This window comes from Mauremys reevesii, linkage group 16, assembly GCF_016161935.1.
Source record: "Mauremys reevesii isolate NIE-2019 linkage group 16, ASM1616193v1, whole genome shotgun sequence".
Classification (NCBI taxonomy): Eukaryota; Metazoa; Chordata; order Testudines; family Geoemydidae; genus Mauremys; species Mauremys reevesii.
This window is the reverse complement of record NC_052638.1, coordinates 9,947,103-9,965,539: the sequence shown is the minus strand read 5'-3', so window position 1 is coordinate 9,965,539 and position 18,437 is coordinate 9,947,103. Positions and strand designations below refer to the sequence as shown.

Genomic DNA, 18,437 nt, shown 5'->3' with positions numbered 1-18,437 from the left:
TCCAGGTCTCAGAGCAGCATAACTCCACTGGCTGCAGGGTGTTATTCCAGATTTACAGCAGTCCTGGGGAAAGAATCCGGCCTGTCTAAACCTACTGCCTCCTCTGGGCTGAAGGCAGAGCGGTGGCTCTGCGAGGGTTAAGGAAGCCGTAGGAAGATCAGGAAATGTGTGATGACTGGGATAAGTACGGGAAGTGGCTCATGTCCTGTCTCGAAAGAGCTGTGTTTGGGATGGGAAAGGAGCTGGCGCTGCAGCAGGGACTCGGTCAGCCAGTCCTTCCTTGGGATCGTCCGCCTAGAGAACGATGGCCGGGCTCTTCGTGATCCCGCTAGCGCTAATCAGCACGGCAGTGGCTTGTACGTTTGAGGAGTCGTCCTTCAACCTCACTGGGATCGTCTGCAGGATGACCAAGCCAGCGGCATTAGTGCGTAAGTCTCTGCTTTCTTGGGCTCTATTCGCCCCGGGGAAGGCAGGCGGCGGGCACCGCAGGCGGCTACGGGTACATCAGTGCTGCTCCGTCCCTGTTTCCCCAACTAGTTGTATTTATAGTTAAGCCTTTGCAATCAGCCTGTGGGACCATACTATTAAGTATCCCATTGAAATGGGCCGTGCTATGCTGTACCAGACTGCTGGTCCAATGAGACGGCAGTAGCCTCCTGCATTAGCCAATGACTGATGCTTCAGAGTCAATTGTCCTTCGGGAGCAAATTCCTTCCTGACCGCTCTGCCGACCAGTCCGTGCCCTGGAGCAACAGATTTATTTGTCATTTTATATCAGTGATTCTCAGATTTTTGTAGTGGTGACCCCTTTCACAGAGCAAGCCTCTGAGTGTGACCCCCCACTTATGAATTAAAAACTTTTTATATATATTTAACGCCATTATAAATGCTGGAGGCAAAGCTGTGCTTGGGGTGGAAGCTGACAGCTCGTGACCCCCCACATAATAACCTCATGACCCCCGAGGGGTCCTGATCCCCAGTTGGAGAACCCCTGTTTTATATCTATACCCACACCATTTAATGACCATTATAAACTTAACTTTCATAGCTACAGCTGTTGTTGGGGGCCATGAAATTATCCAGACCTTTTTAAAAAACCACATTAGTAACAGTAATTGATGTGGGGACGTATAGTCTAGTGGTTAAAGCAGCAGCGTGCAAGTCAGGTGACCTGTGTTTGATTCCAAGCTCTGCCACGCACCAAAGGCAAATCACCTAATGTCTCTGGGCCTCGGTTTCTCAGTGGGGAGAGCAACGTTTCTCTGCTGCATTGGGGGTTTTTCTAAAGGGGTTTGAGATCCTCAGATGAAAGGCGCTAGTACTTAATTTTAAATACTCCAGCCTTAGTAATGAAGGGGAGAGTGAAAACTAATCAATCTGCTCTTGGTTCCCTGATCCATAATACAAGCATAAGAAGACAGATGATGAACTTGATGGCTGGTATATTTAGAAGCAAGAGAAGGAAATAGTACTTTATGCCACTTAAATTCTGCCTGAGAGACACCCTGTGGCTAGAATTTGAAAGGGGATGGGTAATGTTATGGCTGTTAATAACATTTTGCAGCTGTGCAGGCCATGGTCATGACCCTAGTAATTTCACCTCATTCTCCAGGGTATACCGAGATCAACTGCAAGAGTCAGGAACGATTGTTTAGCCTCGTGTGCAGAGCTGCACACCTGGCTAGGTGCATTAGGCTGTTTGGTTACCTGCCACGGAGGAAGGATCAGATGATCTTGGCCATGCTGTCGTGGGACAACCAGACATGATGGACCAATGGTCTCATCTGTTGTGGAAACTCTTCTGTCCTTTTGCATTGTCTCTGGTGGTTGGCCACGGCCTTATAGCAAAGCACTGGAACTCAGGAGTGAAATCCATCGCGCTGAGCTCGGTTGACCAGATTTGTGCTGGATGGGGAGGATCATTAAACTCCCTTCGTGACCTGGTCTCATTGTGAAACCTGGGCTGGATGCCCTGGGAGCACGGGTCAGACATAGGGAGGTGCTATCCCTATGACCTTCCCCTGCGCAACACGCTTAAGTCAGCGTTGTACCATGAAGCTAATGGGAGCTTATGCCGGCGCGGATGGATGCCAGGGCCCAAGCAAAACTGTACGGCTTTTAATGCTCTTAACAACAGGCGCTGATCTGATTTTGAAACGCAGCTGAATTGTGCTTTATCGTGTGTCTTGTCCCTTTGTTCCGCTTGCAGTGAACCAGCAAACAGCTCAGGTAATCCAAGCAGCATTCAGACATGCCACCTACCCCGATATCAGTGGGGAAAAGTCCATGGCGTTTCTTGGCAAAGTGGCCTACGGGTTAACGAAGTAAGTACGACTGTGCGCTTTCGACACTCCCTTTTGTGCCATGAAATGTGGTAGGCCTGTGAATAAGGCCCTGGATGTGCCCGGGAAGAAGGTTTGAAGGGAGATTCAAATGTGCTCGGTCTGAAATCATGGATGGGAGAATGAGGCCCCCTTCTGCTCCTTTCCACGTGCAAGGATTTCCAGCATAATTTGGCCTCTGCCATTGGATAAGTCACTTACAGCTCGAGATCTAACAACCTACCAGGGCTGTTTGTGAGCCGTTTCACTTACATCATTGGCAGAGAGTGAAGAGAATGGGGCTCCAGGCCCCAGCATGCCAAGCGCGTGCTTGGGGCAGCATGCTGCGGGGGGCGCTCTGCCGGTAGCCGGGAGGACAGCATGCCTGTGGAGGGTCCGCTGGTCCCGCGGTTTTAGTGGAGCCGTGGGACCAGCGGACCCTCCACAGGCACGCCTGCGGGAGGTCCACTGGAGCCGTGGGACCGGTGACCGGCAGAGCGCCCCCCATGGCGTGCTGCTGTGCTTGGGGTGGCGAAATGTCTAGAGCTGCCCCTGAGAATGGGGGAAGGTGTCCGAAGGTTCAGGTGACTGAAATGACTCAGGAGGGTGACTGAACTCCTTGATTGTCATGTGGCACTGTTTAAACAGCTGGCCAACCCCCACGCAGCATCCGCTGCCTGCAGATCTGCATGTAGCAATTCAGTGACTGCACCACGGACTGCGTCTGCTCTGGGGGCTTGGAGAACAGGTGGGTTTCAAAGCACTGCCCACATCCCCGGACCCTAAGTCACGCAGTTCACGGGAGAATCTGAACTTTCCCAAAGTACGTTGGGCCAAGGCCCATCTCTAGTAATTAACTGTCACCCACCTAAATGTCCTGTGCTGCTTGAACTGGTGCCGTATTCTTTGCTACCTGGTGGTGCGGTGTTTCTGTGCGGAGCTACTGGTGTAGTGCTGCGTCCTTGGGTGGCTTGACCCTGCCAGTGCCACCTCTGTGTCTTCAAGCATGGGCCCCTGCAGGTACAGCTACACAGCAAGCAGGCAGCAAGAAACAAACCAACCCACCCACCGCAGCAAGTCTCGGAGTGTGGGTCAGCTGATTCGGGCTCACGCCGCAGGGCTAAAACATCACCACGCAGACATTCAGGCTTGGGCTGGAGCCAGGGCTCTGAAACCTGGCAGGGCTCTCAAGTTCCAGCCCGAGCTCGAACATCTACATGCTGTTTTCAGCCCCAAGCCTGAGGCGGTGACCTGGGCTCTGATGCACTGCTGGGGCGGTTGCTGTGTAGGGCTGACTGACTTGAGCTAAATGACTCCGCTGTATTAGCCAACAGTGCATCAGGTTTATCAATCACTAAATATGGCCCAGCCACCACCAGAGGGTGCCAGAGGGCCATCCATGGGGACGGGTTACACATTTCAGGGGTATCGAGTGTGTAACCACTTTGGGGTGAAAGATGCTATGTTTTATCATCTTAACTTATTATTAGCCATCATTCGTACAAGTCAGCAAAAGCAACTTTAAGAATACAAGACTATATTATTTTTTTATTACTCACATGACCAAGAAGAAATGCAATGTAACAAAACAACTTGATGTAGTGTCTCTCCTAGAAACTGTCCCGCGAAGGTACAGAGTTCAGTACAATTACAAGGTCAGCAAGAAACAATAACCGAGAGAGCGCCAACGGAGAAAAGAGACGCAGTCAGGTCACGCCGGGCATTCTGAACGTATCCACCCTTTTCGTTTTCTTCTTTAGCATCCAGATCAACGACTTGTCCATAGAAAACAGCGAGGTCGATTTTAAGGAAGACGATGCCATAGACATTGCAATTCAGAATGTGACAGCGTCCTTCAAAGGGACCCTGAGTTATGGCTACACCGGGGCTTGGTTGTAAGTATGTAGGAACACAGGAACTGCCAGACTGGATCAATCCCAGGTCCAGTTAATCCAGTAGCATGTCTCTGCCAGAAGTAAGAAGCCCACAGTGGACAGATGTGGGGTAATCTGCTCCCATATGCTGGTCTCTAATAGCTAGTGATTGTGCTTCAAAGTTTAATATCTTTCCCAACATTATTATAATTATTCATTATAACCAGGGCCGGCTCCAGACCCCAGCGCGCCAAGCACGCGCTTGGGGCGGCATTTTGCCGGCTGGGCGGCAGGCGGGTCCACCGGACCTCCCGCAGGCATGACTGCGGACGGTTCGCTGGTTCCAGGGCTCCGGTGCACCTCCCGCAGGCATGACTGCTTGGGGCGGCCAAATTCCTAGAGCCGCCCCTGATTATAACTGGATATTCTTGACATCCAGATAAATCTCCAGTCCCTTTTGGAATTGTGCTAAGTTTTAGTCCCTAACAGCTTCATGTGGCAGTGAGTTCCGCCATGTAATTATGTGTCATGTGCAAAAGTATTTCCATCTCCTGGTTTTGAATCTTGATCTTGTGTTATGAGACAAGAACACCAACAATCCCCAACCTACCTTGTTTGTCCCACTCATTATTGTATAGCCGCGTATCCTATCCCCTTTATTTGTCTCTTCTCCAAGGTAAACAAGCCCAGACTTTTCCTACAGGATTCTCAAAACATCCTGAATCCATTTAATCCCAGTTGGCAATGAAAAGGAGCAGGTGGAGGGAGGGTGGGGGAGGTGAGAGAGCTTTGGGGGGCCAGGTCTGAGCTCTGAATAGTACATCAGTGTGGTGGTTCTATTCAGGGCCGGTGCAAGGAAGTTTCACGCCCTAGGCGAAACTTCCACCTTGTGCCCCCCCACCCCAGCCCCGCGGCAGCTCCCCGCCCCCCGTGGAAGCTCCCCACCCCCTGGCCCGGGGAGCCCTGCGGTACCTCCCCACCCTAGCTCAGCTCTGCTCCACGTCCTCCCCGAGCGAGCACGCTGTCCTGCTCTAATTCTCCTCCCAGGCTTGCGGCGCCAAACAGCTGATTGGCGCTGCAAGCCTGGCAGGTGGGAGAAGCAAAGCAGCGACTGCGCGGTGGAACCCCCGGGCTGCCGGCGGCGCTCTGACCCAGGGGCCCCCGGGCTGCCGGCGGCAGCTCAGACTCCCTCTCCCTCCCAGGGCAGTGGCCGCTCAAACACTTAAAAAATTTTTTGGGGGGTGCCGCTTTTTGGCACCCCCAAATCTTGGCGCCCCAGGCAACCGCCTAGTCTGCCTAAATGGTAGCACCGGCCCTGGTTCTAGTCTTGATATGACATCAACTAGCAATTTGCCGTGCAAAGAAACCCAGGGAGTGAATACGAGAGAAGGACACACGTTCTGAAACCTGAATTCTGGGTTATGTTTTTTTTAAAACAAGAGTTGCAATTTCCTGCCCTCTTTATTCAAGGGGGAAATGGCTAATAAAGACAGAAACGGGGCTAGTCCTACATAGTGCATCTAATGGCTTCAAGGTGTTGAGAAGGCACCTATTGCCATTGAGGTCTATGTGCCAGCACTGGGCTTCTAGTTCTGTGACAGATACGGCTGCCGAGTGTTCTCCATTCTCTTACAGGGTGAAACTCACCCACTCCATTGATTTTGAAATCGAATCCTCAATTGATCTCCAGATCAACGCCAAACTGAGTAAGTAGCGGCACAGCCTGGAATACAGCGTCCTTAACTGCAGCTGGATGAACGTCGCTGCACCGTGCGTGACCTCTCCTGCCATGCAGTGCGAGGTGCTTTCGTATGAGAAGCTTATCACGGCCCTTTTGTTGCTTATCTCTAGTAGAGGAGCAGCGAGCGGCCCCACCTGAGATCCAGGCCCCATTGGGCTGGGCGGTTACAGAGAGGCAGTCTAACGGTCTAACTAGGCAAGGCAGGCACAACGTAGGAGAGAGGGATCCCATTTTACAGAGCGGGAACTGAGGTACAGAGAGATTAAAGGGACAGGTTCTCCGCTGGTGTCAATTGTTTCGATGGAGCTACGCGGATTTACATTGGTGGACAGCTGAGAATTGGGCTGGATCTCGAGGCCGAGGCCATTGCGCTGTCCACAGACCAGCCCTCTTCTCTATTTTGCAGTTTAGGATAACAAAAAACCCCACAAACCCAGAGGTGAGTTGCACAAAGTTGCGTCAGTTGGGGGTTTTGATCCAGGGAAGCAAAACTTCACAAGAGCACCTTTGTTTTCAGCGAGCTCCTGTTCTATAGCCTGTTTCTGAGTGCCGTATAACATGGAATATAAAGTGACTGGCTTTATGAAAAATGAGTCAATGGCTTATCCCAGACTGGGCTTTAGATTCCTTGCTGGCTTCTGCATTCTCTCACTATTAGACCAGACTGAACCATCTATTGCTGATGGGAGGGAGTTGGTTATTTCTTTGGCTTCACTGCTAAAGACCTTCGGGTGCAATAACAGCATGAAGCATGTGACAACAGTGTGTCATATTTGCAGAGCCCTGCCCAAATGTTAAGCCGATTATCCCTTGCAGCGTGTCATTTATCGACAGGAAAAGCAAGGCAGAGCGAGGGGAAGGGAACTTGACCAAGGTATTGCAGCTAGTCAGTGCAGAACTAGAAGCCAGAAGTTCTTGGTGAAACTGCCTGCCGGTCGTCTCTGTCATCAGAGGAATGACAGGAGCCTTTTGCATGCAGTGGTTTGCAAGCTAACTGCAATGCAGCCAGCATTGCAGAGTGCATGGAATGAATGATTTGCAAACCTTTTCCCGACAGTGCATTGGTTTGGGCTGGAAGGCTGGGGGAAGAAGTATGTTTAAAATCGCGTTTTGTGAAGAAAATGTCTGGTGGAGGAAACACCTTTTTTTGGTTGTGATGGGGGGTCGCAAATAATGTTACATGGGAGTCGCTTTAAAGTCAGAGAGGAGCGAGATCCTGGCAGAAAGTGCCAGAGTTGTTGATTTGCTAGTTCTCTTGGAGAGGAAGCCGGGTGCTCCAGCTCTCAAAGCACTGCCTGACGATGGGCAGGCATTCACCCCATGGTACAGAGGGGCAAACAGGCACATAGACATGAAGTGACTTGCCCGCATCACAGACGAGTTAGTGGGCAGAGTTGAGACACGGGTAACATTTTCAAAAGCTCCAAGTGATTTAGGAGCCTAAGTCCCACTGACTTCATGGATATCTACTCTGCGAGCGCTACAGCAGTGTAGCTACAGCGCTTCTGCTCCGTTCCTGTAGTGTAGCCACTTGCTCTGGCTATGGGAGGGGTTCTCCCGCTGTTAATCCACCCGGGGGAGAGGCAGTAGCTTGGCTGACAGAAGAATTCTTCTGTTGATCTAGCAGCGTCTCCGCCAGGGCTTAGATCGGCTTAACTAGGGGCGTGAATTTTTCATGCACTTGAGCAACGTAGCTAGGTCGACCCAACTTTTAGGTGTAGACCAGACCAGACCTCAGACTCCTAAGTGCCTTTGTTCCCTTTGGAAAACAACTCGGGTTGTGAAGCCAGCTTGGGATTGCAGCCCTGAGCAGGGCCAGGGCCGCCCAGAGGATTCAGGGGGCCTGGGGTCTTCGGCGGCGGGGGGCCCTGCTTCAGTGGTAATTCCACGGCGGGGGGTCCTTTTGCTCCGGGACCCGCCACCGAAGTGCCCCGAAGACCCACGGGGGGCGGGGGGGAGGGCCGCCGCTGAAGACCCGGAGCAGAAGAAGCTCCGGGGGCCTGAGCCCCGCAAGAGTTTTCCAGGGCCCCCGGAGTGAGTGAAGGACCCCACTCCAGGGGCCCCAAAAACCTCTCGTGGGGGCCCCTGCGGGGCCCGGGGCAAATTGCCCCTCTTCCCCCCCCCCCCCCCGGGCGGCCCTGAGCAGAGCAATGCCTCCAAAATACCTTTGAAAATCGGGGCCCGGGACGCTTTTGAAAATTTGACCCCCCAGCGCTCTCATTTCCTGGTTCCCGCCTCCCTGTCTTAACCGCAGATAAGTCCCCCATAAACCTGCTGAGCTTGGTACACATGCAGTGTTTGCCCCTTCATAGCCTCAGACGTTAAGTTCTTCCACGCCTCGGTCTGGTGCAGTTAAAAGATCCATTTCCCTCTAGTCCCCCGGGGTCTCTGATTCCCCCTGTTCTCTCCTGTACTCGCTCCAGCTAGCACAGGTGCCCTGTTTATTTCACTTTTCAGCTGCACGGGGTTTATAATCCACGTTTGTTTTTTGTGCCGTGCAGCATGTGCAAAGGGCCGGGTGGCAGCCGATACCTCGGATTGTTACCTGATGTTCTATAAGCTGACGCTCCATCTCCAGGGAGACAAACAGTGAGTTCCTCTTCAAGCCATGCATCATTGTGCACATGGCAGCTTGCCCGGCCCATCGCTACGGTCCCCACGTGCTTTCGATCCCATTGGGCGCCCCTCACATTTCTGTAACGATATTTCTTCTCCGCAGGCCAGGGTGGCTAAAACAGCTCTTCACAAACTTCATCTCCTTTACCTTGAAGCTCGTTCTAAAAGGCCAGGTAAGAAACACAAACGACTAGATGACAGAAAAGCAGAGGCTGCGTCTTATGTCCACAAAGTGCCCGATAAGCCTCTGGCCTGATCCTGCAAAGATGTAGCCACCTACTTAACTTTATGCACTCTGAGGAGTCCCAGTGAAACTTAGAGGCTGGTCTGGGGGCTAAGTGGAGTACTCTGGACCTGCGCTGCCAGGAATATAGGGTTGAGTCCCAATTCTAGACCCTGGTATCCTGGGACAGCAGAGGTTTGGCAACAAGCTGACAGGCGTGGAGCCTCCTGCCTTGCTTAGCAGCAACCTCTTAGTGCTGGTATCCAAAGAGAGGGTAACGTCAGACGCTTGAGGGTCACGTTTAAAAAGCAGGAGGCTGATGTTACTCTCCCAGCGGTGTAAATCAGGAGTGACTCCAGTGCAAAACTGGCCTGAGTGAGATCGCACCGAGGCCTTGGAGGCTGCAAGACATGGCAACACCAGGGGGGTTTTGGCCCACACCAACGCATTCCATTTTTTCCCTTTCCTCTTGTAGGTGTGTAATGAAATTAACTCTCTGGCTCAGCTGCTGGCAGATTTTATACAGGACAGAGCAGGTAAGTGTTGTGCCCATTTTCTCTCCCCCGTCTTCCTCCTTTCTTAGACGCGATCCACTAAGGCAGAGCTAGACCCAAAGGAGACCATGAGCCTGTCCCTGCGAAACGGGGATCGAGACATGGCCGTGGTAGGGGAAGCCGCACCAAAACTGCACTAATCGGAATTCCTCCCTGTCCAGGGGGGTGTTGGGGAAAGAAACTACGCAGGCTGGAGACTGAGGGTCCATCTACCCTGCAGTCACGGGGTGGGATTCCACTCGTGTGGGGTGGAGATACTCCAGCTAGCTTTTATCCAGCTAGGGGACAGTGTGGGCTGAGCAAGCCAGTCCTGGCCCCTGGGCAATTACTCAGGGCTAGTCTACACTTGGAAAGCTACAGAGCCGTGGTGGCACTTTGGTTTAGCTACTTACTACAGTGACGTGAGAGCTTCTCCCCTTGCTGTAATTAACCCACCTCCCTGAGAAGTGGTAGATAGGTTGATGGAGGAATGATACCTAGCACTGGGTAGGTTGGCTTAATGGCGTTGCTGGGGGTGGGGGATTTTTCACACCCCTGAGCAATGTAGCTGGGGTGACCTAACGTCTGAGTGTACACGTGGCTTCAGGCAGGTAGTACCCGAGTTAGCTAGATCAAAGCTAACTTGGGCATGTCTACAGTGGTTTCAGAGTCGATCTGCTCTGAGTTAAAACAGGAGGAGAGAGTGTTGTTAGAGATTCCAAAGAGACGCTCAAGTCCATCGGGTAAGTAAGATTTCATTAGAAGTGCCTGCCTGAGACTTGGGGCTGGATTTTTTCAAAAGCCTGTAAATTACTTCAGAGCACAAACCCCAGTGGAAGTCAGTAGGGCCCGTTCACCTACGTCACGTCCCCAGAAGTGACCTCTCAGACTGCAGGCAGAAGGGGAAACTGTCCAGGTTTGTCCCCGTTTTCACACAACGGGCCCCACGCCAATGACACGGTTCTTTAAGAACCAGGATTTGCCCAGCAGACCTTGCTCCTTTTTTCACCAGGGCCATTTTGCATGAGAAAAGACAGTTTTTCGCGTTGGTGAATAGGACGATGTGGAGACAAACAGGATTGGTGCCTCTGAAACACACTCCAGCTTTTGACATGCTGGGAACCATGTCTGGAAACACACCAGAGCGTGATTTTTGTGTGTGTGTGTGTGGGGGGGGGAGACAGATGGAAAAAAGTCAGGGCGTCGTGACTCGGTGATTTGCGGAATGTGAGGAAAACGGAGTTTTGTGCCAGTGTTGTCAATAGTGGGATTCTTTTTGAACCGTTCTCCTAGCCAGTCCTATTACTGGGCCACTTTAGTGCTGCCTCAGATACCGACCCAGGTCCTGCCCCATGGACTTGCTACATCTTCTTTCAAGCGCCAACATTGCCACTAAACGCTGGCACTGAACGGCAGTGCCATGAGAGCAGCCGTGGAACGGCATCAGCAAAACCGTAAGAACCAGCTCACAGCTGTCTGTACACTGAGCTGATGTGGCACGTGTGGGCGTCACCTTCAGAACATTCCCGGCAGACTGCCCTCGCTTGAAGTCACTTCTGGGCTTCCGGCACCTGAAAGCGCCTTAGAGATTTGTCGTTCTGAGAACCAAACAGAAACTGACAAATGAAATGTTCATTGCAGCCATTGAAAATGACATCCCAGTTTGCCAGGGGCTCCTCCCTTAAGATGAAATATCGACCACAGCTCTGGGCAGGTTTAAAAGCTTTAGGCGCCATCTTGTAGGAAAATATTTGCCAAGGGGGAAAAAAATACTCAATAGAACTTGTGCTCCTGAGTCATGTAAATGTGCTTGAAAATCCCATCCTTCCTGGTTGGCCTATGTGCTCAGACACCACAGGGATGGATAAATAATATTTATTAGATAGTGAGTGACCTTAAACTAAAGTATGAGGCCTGAGAGACTGAAGCCATTCATGTCCATCTATCTAAGGTTTTTCTGTTGCACCCATCACTTTGGAATGCAAGGATTGAGAATGATTAGCCCTGTTTTACAAGTGGGGAAACTGAGGCACGGAAGATCCGTGGCAGAGATAGTAAGAGAACCCAGGTGTCCTGACTCCTAGTGCTGTGCTATATTCTCTTCCTCTAGGCTGCAGGAGTTAATCTGTTCGTGTTCAAAATGGACGTCGTAAATTCTGGCCTCGATCATGTGAAATTGCAGAGTCAGTAAAATGAGTGGTTTTTATTTTTTTCTTCTGCAGCAAATTTCCTCCAGGATGGGCCTATAGGAGTAGATATTTCACTGGCTTCGTTTCCAGTAATAAAGGCAAACTACATGGAATCGCATCATAAGGTAAAGTAATTTTTTTTGGCAGGGGGACAAATAAAGGTGGGGGCATTTCATACTAATTTCTTCCCAGTTCTCTTCTCTGTCCCACTCCTGGAGTGGAGCTGGCTAGAAGGCAGAGATGTCTAACTGTTAGAGCAAGGGTTAAGGAAGGAAGACTCCAGAGCTCTCCTGCTGGGTCTGCTTCTGATTCATTATATAACTGAAGTCACTTAATGACTCTTTGCCTCAGTTTTCCCACCTATGAAATAATGATAATAAATCCCTACTCCCCAGGGTGCAGTGAGTGGTAGGAGCCCCAGATTAAAGGCATTCTAGAAGGACAGAGTATCTTTTTTCCGGGCTTAGTCTTTTAGAAGGCAAGTGATGGAAAGGTTTGCAGACTGGCTCGTATTTGATCCGGGCTGGCTCTCACCTGTCCTTACTCGGAACGCTGTTAACAAGGGAAATACAAACTGATGCTCTGGTTCAGTTAAAGCAACTCAAACCCTCAGGAATTAGAAAGGTCTTTGGTAAACTCTGCACATACAGGGGTCAGATTCTCTGCGCGTCCCTCCTCCCCCCCAGCCAGCACCACGGTCCACCTTAATTGATCTCTCAAGGACTCCCCCAGCGCACGGGTAAGTCTCCCACATAGGATGGCTAGCTAGGTACAAGGGGGTGTGACTGAAGCATTATTGGGCTCTTGCAATCCCTACCTGGCATAACAGCCCCTTGTGGCTTCAACCAGCGGCTGTGATTTAGAATGGTCCTTGGGCTGCTCTCATCTCTGCTGGGGACAGGGCCAGCATAGACTCATCCCTAAAATCAGGGAGCTGCAACTGGCTTCTTTGCTCCACCATGTTCCCTTTGGGATCAGCTATCCACCCTGACTACACCCTGCATCTTGCCCGGGCTGCATAGTGCACCGTCTTCCACCCGTGTCTGGCTTGGCTTATCCTGTCTGGCTTTAATAAACACAACTAGCCCTTTGTGTCACAAACCGAGTGTGACGTGGCCAGGTGAGGACAGCTGGCTAACTGGTGGTAGAGTGACCAGATGTCCCGATTTTATCGGAACTGTCCCGATATTTACTTGTTTGTCCAGCGTCCCGACCGATGTTTGGTGGGGACACGAATTGTCCCGATATTTTGCCTTCTGGTGCACAGACGGAGGAGGCTCCGCCCCTCCCTCCCCCATTGGATCCTTCCCCAAATCCCCGTCCTGGCCCCGTCTCTTCCCCAAGCACGCCACATTCCTTCTCCTCCCCCACCAATTTTTCCTATGCTCTGGCGGCTCTTGTGGGTTGTTGGTTTTTTTGTTGTTGTTGTTGTTGCTCCACTGGCACCTGCTCCCCCCTCCCCCCGCATCCCGATATTTCACGTCTCTCATCTGGTCACCCTAATTGGTGGTCACCAGCAATGCATTCTCTTTCATTTGAAGGGTCTGCTTTTGTACAAGAACTATTCAGTCATCTTCAATGACTCCATGTTTGCTCCATCTCTGCTCTCCGAGTCCAGGATGCTCTACTTCTGGTTTTCAGACCAGGTCCTGAACTCTCTGGCCTTGGCAGCTTTCCTGGATGAACGTCTGGTGTTAACGATCACAGGGGAAGAGTTAAGGGTAACTATTACAGAGTTATTTTAGCCTTTTCTCTCACTCATATAGTATTTTGAAGCCCTTCCCCCCCACCCCACTTTGGGGAGAAGGTAAAAATTCTCAGAGCATTCATTTGCTGTGCAATCTGGTTCCAAAAGAAGAAGGGAACGTATAGTGAGATACAGCCTACAGTGTGATCATGGTCAGAAAAGTGGCACCTTCTTAGATGTCCATACCAGCTCCCTGTGTTGGTTGATGAGTCCTATCTACTAATCCCCTGCAGACCCCAAAGAGCTATGGGAAAGCAAAGTGGATTCTATTTTGTTTCATGGTAGCAACACACTCAGCTTATTTTCTGGATTGCAGAGTCTTTGACATGATCCTAGCCGGATTTTCAGATCCTGGGGCTAAGTCTGTGGTGCAGGTATAACACTGGTCCTATGGGAGGGTTGTCAGCAGTGGGGATTGAAAGTGAGAACTCAGGATCTAAATGCCTGAGCTAAGTCTCAGCGGTTAACCAAGGCTGTATCAGCAGCATCAGCCGCTGGCTGTGGGTGACAGAGTGCCCACACTGAGTGGGTTACGCTGGCAGATAGAAAATTAATCTTTTGACTTGTAAAGTAAGCAAAATATGCTGTGGGATCATTGGGAGAAAAGGAAATCTGCAACCTCACAATGTCTTACCTGGCTATAACCACATCTTAAGACCGAAAAAAGAAACCCTCAGAAAACAAACCGCTGTGGGTCTTGTTTTCCCAGCAGTACTGCAGAAGAGACGGTGTTACAAGAGCTGAAATACCAGCTTGCACCCAGCTCAGTTCTGAGCAGACAGGCGCACTTGGTGTATTGCAGCTTAGAACTGGTACTGGGCTTGGGCTGTGCTTAGGAGAATGACTGTGATGAAGAGGGAAAATCCAGTGGGGTGAAACCTGCAGCGGCCGGAGTGAAAAAGCACAGACGGAGAGACGGGGTTAGGAGAAGGGGCCGACAGAACAATTTGCTGATGATGGGGAACAATGCATTGTAATTTAACCTACTTTTAATGAGAGCAAAACCGGAGCCTGGGTCAGTGGTAGCAAAGATCTCCAGCCACACACTGTTCCTGTGGTTGGTTGGTTCACGATAGACCATTGCCCTGTGGTCTCCAGGGGCTGCCCCTACTCTTACATATTCATTCAGCCACATTTTAGAATTTCTTGGGAGTTGCCCTCAAGCTACGGGCTCTCTTTGGTCCCCCCAGCTCCGGTGACACGTTGGGAACTCATTGTGCTCAAGCCAACTCATAATTTCCTTCTTGTTGTTCCTTGAAGGAGATGTTTGAAATGGAAGACACGGAGGCTCACCAAGGGATTGTGCAAGAGGTAACCATGGAGCCAGTTCAGAGCTAACTTCATGGACCGCGGCAATGTTGTTTATTCACTTTACTATTTTGTATTCCATGTAAAGAAACACATAAGGAACGCCCTTCCTGAGCTGGAAGGCGACGACCCAACCGAAGGTCAACATCTGCCCTGATTCTCCCCTGCCACATGGAACCACTGGGGGGCGGGGGCAGGCTGGAACACAGTGGCTCTTTCAAGTTGGGCCTCGGTGATTTGCCACTATTCGGCATCTTGGGTCCTTCTCCCTCCCCACCATCTCTAGGATGCTGGGGGCAAGGGATGCAGAGGCTCCTTCACTCCTTGGGCTGGAGCAGCATCTGTAGAGCTGCGGGGGAAGGAGTGGATTTCTCCAACCCCCATCCCTGCGTAGTTCCCCCAGTGTCCCAACTGAATTACTGGGGCTGGTTGGGGCGGGGGGCAGTGAGAACCTGAGGCTATAAGAGGGATGCTGTGTGTTGCATGCTCTGCGTAAATTAAGAAATCAAGTACCATGCACCTCAGAAAAGTCTTGAGCACTTAGCCGGTATCCTGTCCTCCTTATCTCCTACAGATTTTTCAAGGCACGTCTTATAATGACTCGCTGGCTAAGGTCTGGAGTCTCACCCCTCCCCAAATTACCCTCCAGCCTGAAGGGACAATTGTGAAGTCATCTGTTGCCGTGGAACTCAGCATTTTTTCCCAAGGGGCAGAGCCCACCGTGGTGTTATATTTTGAGAAGGTCAGTTGCTTATTCAGTTAATCTAGGTTGCAAACTCCTTGGGGCGGGGACCATGTCTCACACTAGGCGCGGCATTGCATCACGAATGCTGTTAGCGCTCAACCAATACAACCAAGCATAGCTTTAAAGTTAGGTCATTACGTTGACATTGTTTGGAAAGTAAATGACTGCTGGAGGGGCACACAAATAGCAATCGGAAGTTGTTAGTTTCTCACACCCCCGCTCCCCTGTTCTCTCTCTCTTGGGATTTGTCCTCATTAGCCAGTTAACATGGATTTGTCCTCGCTGGCCAGTATAGCTTGGGTGTTCCTCGACCCCCATCCACACATGCAAACCTGGAACATGAGGTTACTTCTAGAGAGTCCTGTGGAAAAGTGTTCAGTAGTGCGTTATATTAATGCTGATGCTGTGGGCCATACACATCTCTGATGTGTAATTCCATTGGCTTTATCGGAATTAAACCAGAGCCCTGTGCATCCGGGAATGGGACTTTAAGTGTTTGGTCAGTGTTGTGTATTAAGCCCGTATAGTACAGGCTTAATAAATAACGCTTATTAGGCACGTACCTCACTAATCAAGTCACAGAACTTCAGTTTCCAGAGCTCCAAGTAACCAGGGACTCAATCACCATGCTGAACTGGCAAAAGGAAATGATCATGATTTTCTTCCTCCAACGAATCTGGTGATGAAGCCAGACAGAGCATGTGACTGTCTCTTTCTCTTCACAGGAAGTCACTGTCACAATCCAGTCTGCGTATGTAGAAAAGAAACTGGTTTTGCATCTCGCTGACTCTGTGTAGGTACCGGTGTCTCTTATGCATTGCACTGGTCTCTTAACTTGCCTGTGCTCGCTGCAAGGAAAGCAGACTTTTTCAGATACTTCTCACTGACTTCATCTTTTCTTGGTTAATATTTTCCTACAGAATAGAGCCTAAAGTTTTTAAATGTGCTTTGGAGAGAGCTGAGGTAAGTAGAGAGCATTTAATCTCCAGGGAAGACCTTGCTAACTTTGGGGTCATTATAGATCTCTGCAGTTGCTGTTTTTTTCTGTAAATGTGTTTGATTTTCAGGATGACAGATCTCTAAGGCACTTCCTGCAGAAAATCATCTCAGTTGCGGGAATCCCAGAAGTGATTTCAAGTGAGTTTATGCTCCAGAGAAAGTTCTGGCAGAACATGCAACATCAGTTGTGTTTTCGAACAGCCATTTGAAGTGGTTGCAAGTTGTTTCTAATTGTTCCATAGTTGCTGTTCAGAAATGAGTTGTTTTCCATGGAAAATTTTGACTTTATGGTAAAAAATCAAAAAATGAAATATTTTGATTAGGAAACACTGCATGGGAGTTGTAGTTTGGGTGCTTCCTCTAAGGTTGGATTACACTGACCATGATGCACCCTTCTCTTCTTGGTGCAGAGAAGTGGTGCATCATGGGAGCCCCTAGCTGTAGTGCATCATGGGAGATGCTCTAAACCCCCTTAGCCTCTATGTAAAATCTTCCATTTAGTGACCATGGACCCAGTACATGGGGCAGTACCTGGTATGGTATCTGAGGCAGCACTAACGTGGTTAAATAAAAATAAAGTGGCCAGTAGAGTGGTGTGAAAAAAGTCACATCATTGGCAAACCTGGCACAAAACTGAGGTCCCCTTAGATTCAGTGTATCACTGATTGATTCACAATGCACTTTCATCAGACTCATGAAAAAAAATCACACTCTGGTGTGTTTCATTTGTTCATGTTTTCCAGCATGTCAGAAGCTCCCGTGGTGCATGTGTGTGTTTCAAAGGCACAATCTAATGTTCATCCCCATGTGGGATCCACTTTCCTATTCACCAAGATGAAAAACTGTCTTCCCTTGTGCAAGTGCAAAGTGGCCCTGGTGAAAAGAGGATCAAGGCCCAGTGCACAAATGTTGGCACTTCAAAGCAGTGGCATTGTGGAAACGGGCCCATTGTGTGAAAATAGGGACAATTGAAGTTCATGGGATCTCAGAGATACCACACCCAGCCCGGGAAGTTTGCCTTTCTACTATGCAGTCAGACAGTCTCACCAAATGCGTTTATTGTTGAGGGAATAGCAAACCACCCTTAGTGGACCGATAACGGATGGTTGTATTGATTTCATAGGGATCGAACCAGCTTTAACGTCTCTGATGAACAGCAAAGGACTCAATCTATTTGAAATTAAAAATCCTGAGATCATCACAAAGGAGGTAAGTCAACTTACATCCACTTCTGTGTACAGAGCACTGCAAGCTTCTTGTTGTGAATGTGGTGTGAGCTGGTATAACGGGTGTCTTTCTCTCTCTCTTTATAGGGATACCTAATTATACAGCTGGACTTTGGCTTCCCGCATCATTTGCTTGTAGATTTTCTTAAGAAAACATTATAGAAGGAATCCATTCGTAAAGGAGTGTTGGGATTGATTGTACAAATAGAAAGAATGCATATGACCCAATGAAATTATGTCCCTTTTGGGGGTCAGCTTTCCTATATTCCAGCCATTAAAAGAGAGATTGATTTTAGCAAGAAATCCTCTGGCTTTTATGGACACCTCTCTCTGATGAATTCCTGCTAAACGTGGATGCTGAAGTCCATAGCCAAAGCTACGTCTTGTTGCTTTAAAAGTCTTAGGTGATTCTCTGTGCTTATGAAAGTGAACAACTAAGTCAGTGGGTTTGGATCAGGCCCTACTCCCTAGTGCCAGGCCCAGTGAAGGATTTAACTGGTCCATTTTTATCCCCGTTGATGTATCTTAGACATGCAGCGTTTTATTGTGCTAGTCCCAGGTAGGGTGACCAGACAGCAAGTTGAAAAATCGGGACAGGGGCTAATAGGAACCTTTATAAGAAAAAGACCCAAAAATCAAGACTGTCCTTATAAAATCGGGACATCTGGTCACCCTAGTCCCAGGCTTCTTCTAGCCACCAGGCATATCAAAGGGTGTAGTGCCGGTGATATTGACAAAGCTTAGAGATGAGCCCACCAGACTTGCTTAGCTTCCCAGAGAGTAACCTCAGAAGCAGAGATGCCAAAATGCCTAGGCATGGTATTAGTATCAGTAAGTTGGATATGACTTTGAAGTGTAATATGGCAGTCTCAGTGACTGATACTTATATAGATGCATCACCTCCTGGGACATGAG

General features: G+C 49.8%; 1 protein-coding gene across 2 annotated transcripts; it reads left to right on the top strand.

The window, feature by feature from the left end:
* The first annotated feature begins 222 nt into the window (after positions 1-222).
* Positions 223-18,001, top strand: LOC120384200 (cholesteryl ester transfer protein). 2 transcript variants are annotated; one of them, XM_039502568.1, is made up of 16 exons: positions 223-428; positions 2,210-2,324; positions 4,082-4,216; positions 5,831-5,901; positions 8,438-8,525; positions 8,656-8,725; positions 9,251-9,311; positions 11,531-11,622; positions 13,039-13,218; positions 14,505-14,555; positions 15,127-15,294; positions 16,023-16,090; positions 16,218-16,260; positions 16,365-16,434; positions 17,420-17,505; positions 17,610-18,001. In XM_039502568.1, the coding sequence occupies exons 1-16, from the start codon at positions 305-307 to the stop codon at positions 17,682-17,684; spliced, it is 1,497 nt and encodes a 498-aa protein (XP_039358502.1). In that variant the 5' UTR covers positions 223-304; the 3' UTR covers positions 17,685-18,001. The 2 variants fall into 2 exon arrangements, 1 of the variants encoding a protein (XP_039358502.1); XR_005588668.1 differs by having other exon boundaries at positions 288-424; positions 16,365-17,505.
* The last annotated feature ends 436 nt before the right edge of the window (positions 18,002-18,437 follow it).

Excerpts from the sequence above, each read along its gene's own strand:
- LOC120384200 (XM_039502568.1), top strand. The coding sequence starts at position 305 with ATGGCCGGGCTCTTCGTGATCCCGCTAGCGCTAATCAGCACGGCAGTG. Across the intron at positions 429-2,209 it reads CAAGCCAGCGGCATTAGTGC|TGAACCAGCAAACAGCTCAG; the intron begins GTAAGTCTCTGC and ends TTCCGCTTGCAG. Across the intron at positions 15,295-16,022 it reads TGGTGTTATATTTTGAGAAG|GAAGTCACTGTCACAATCCA; the intron begins GTCAGTTGCTTA and ends TTCTCTTCACAG.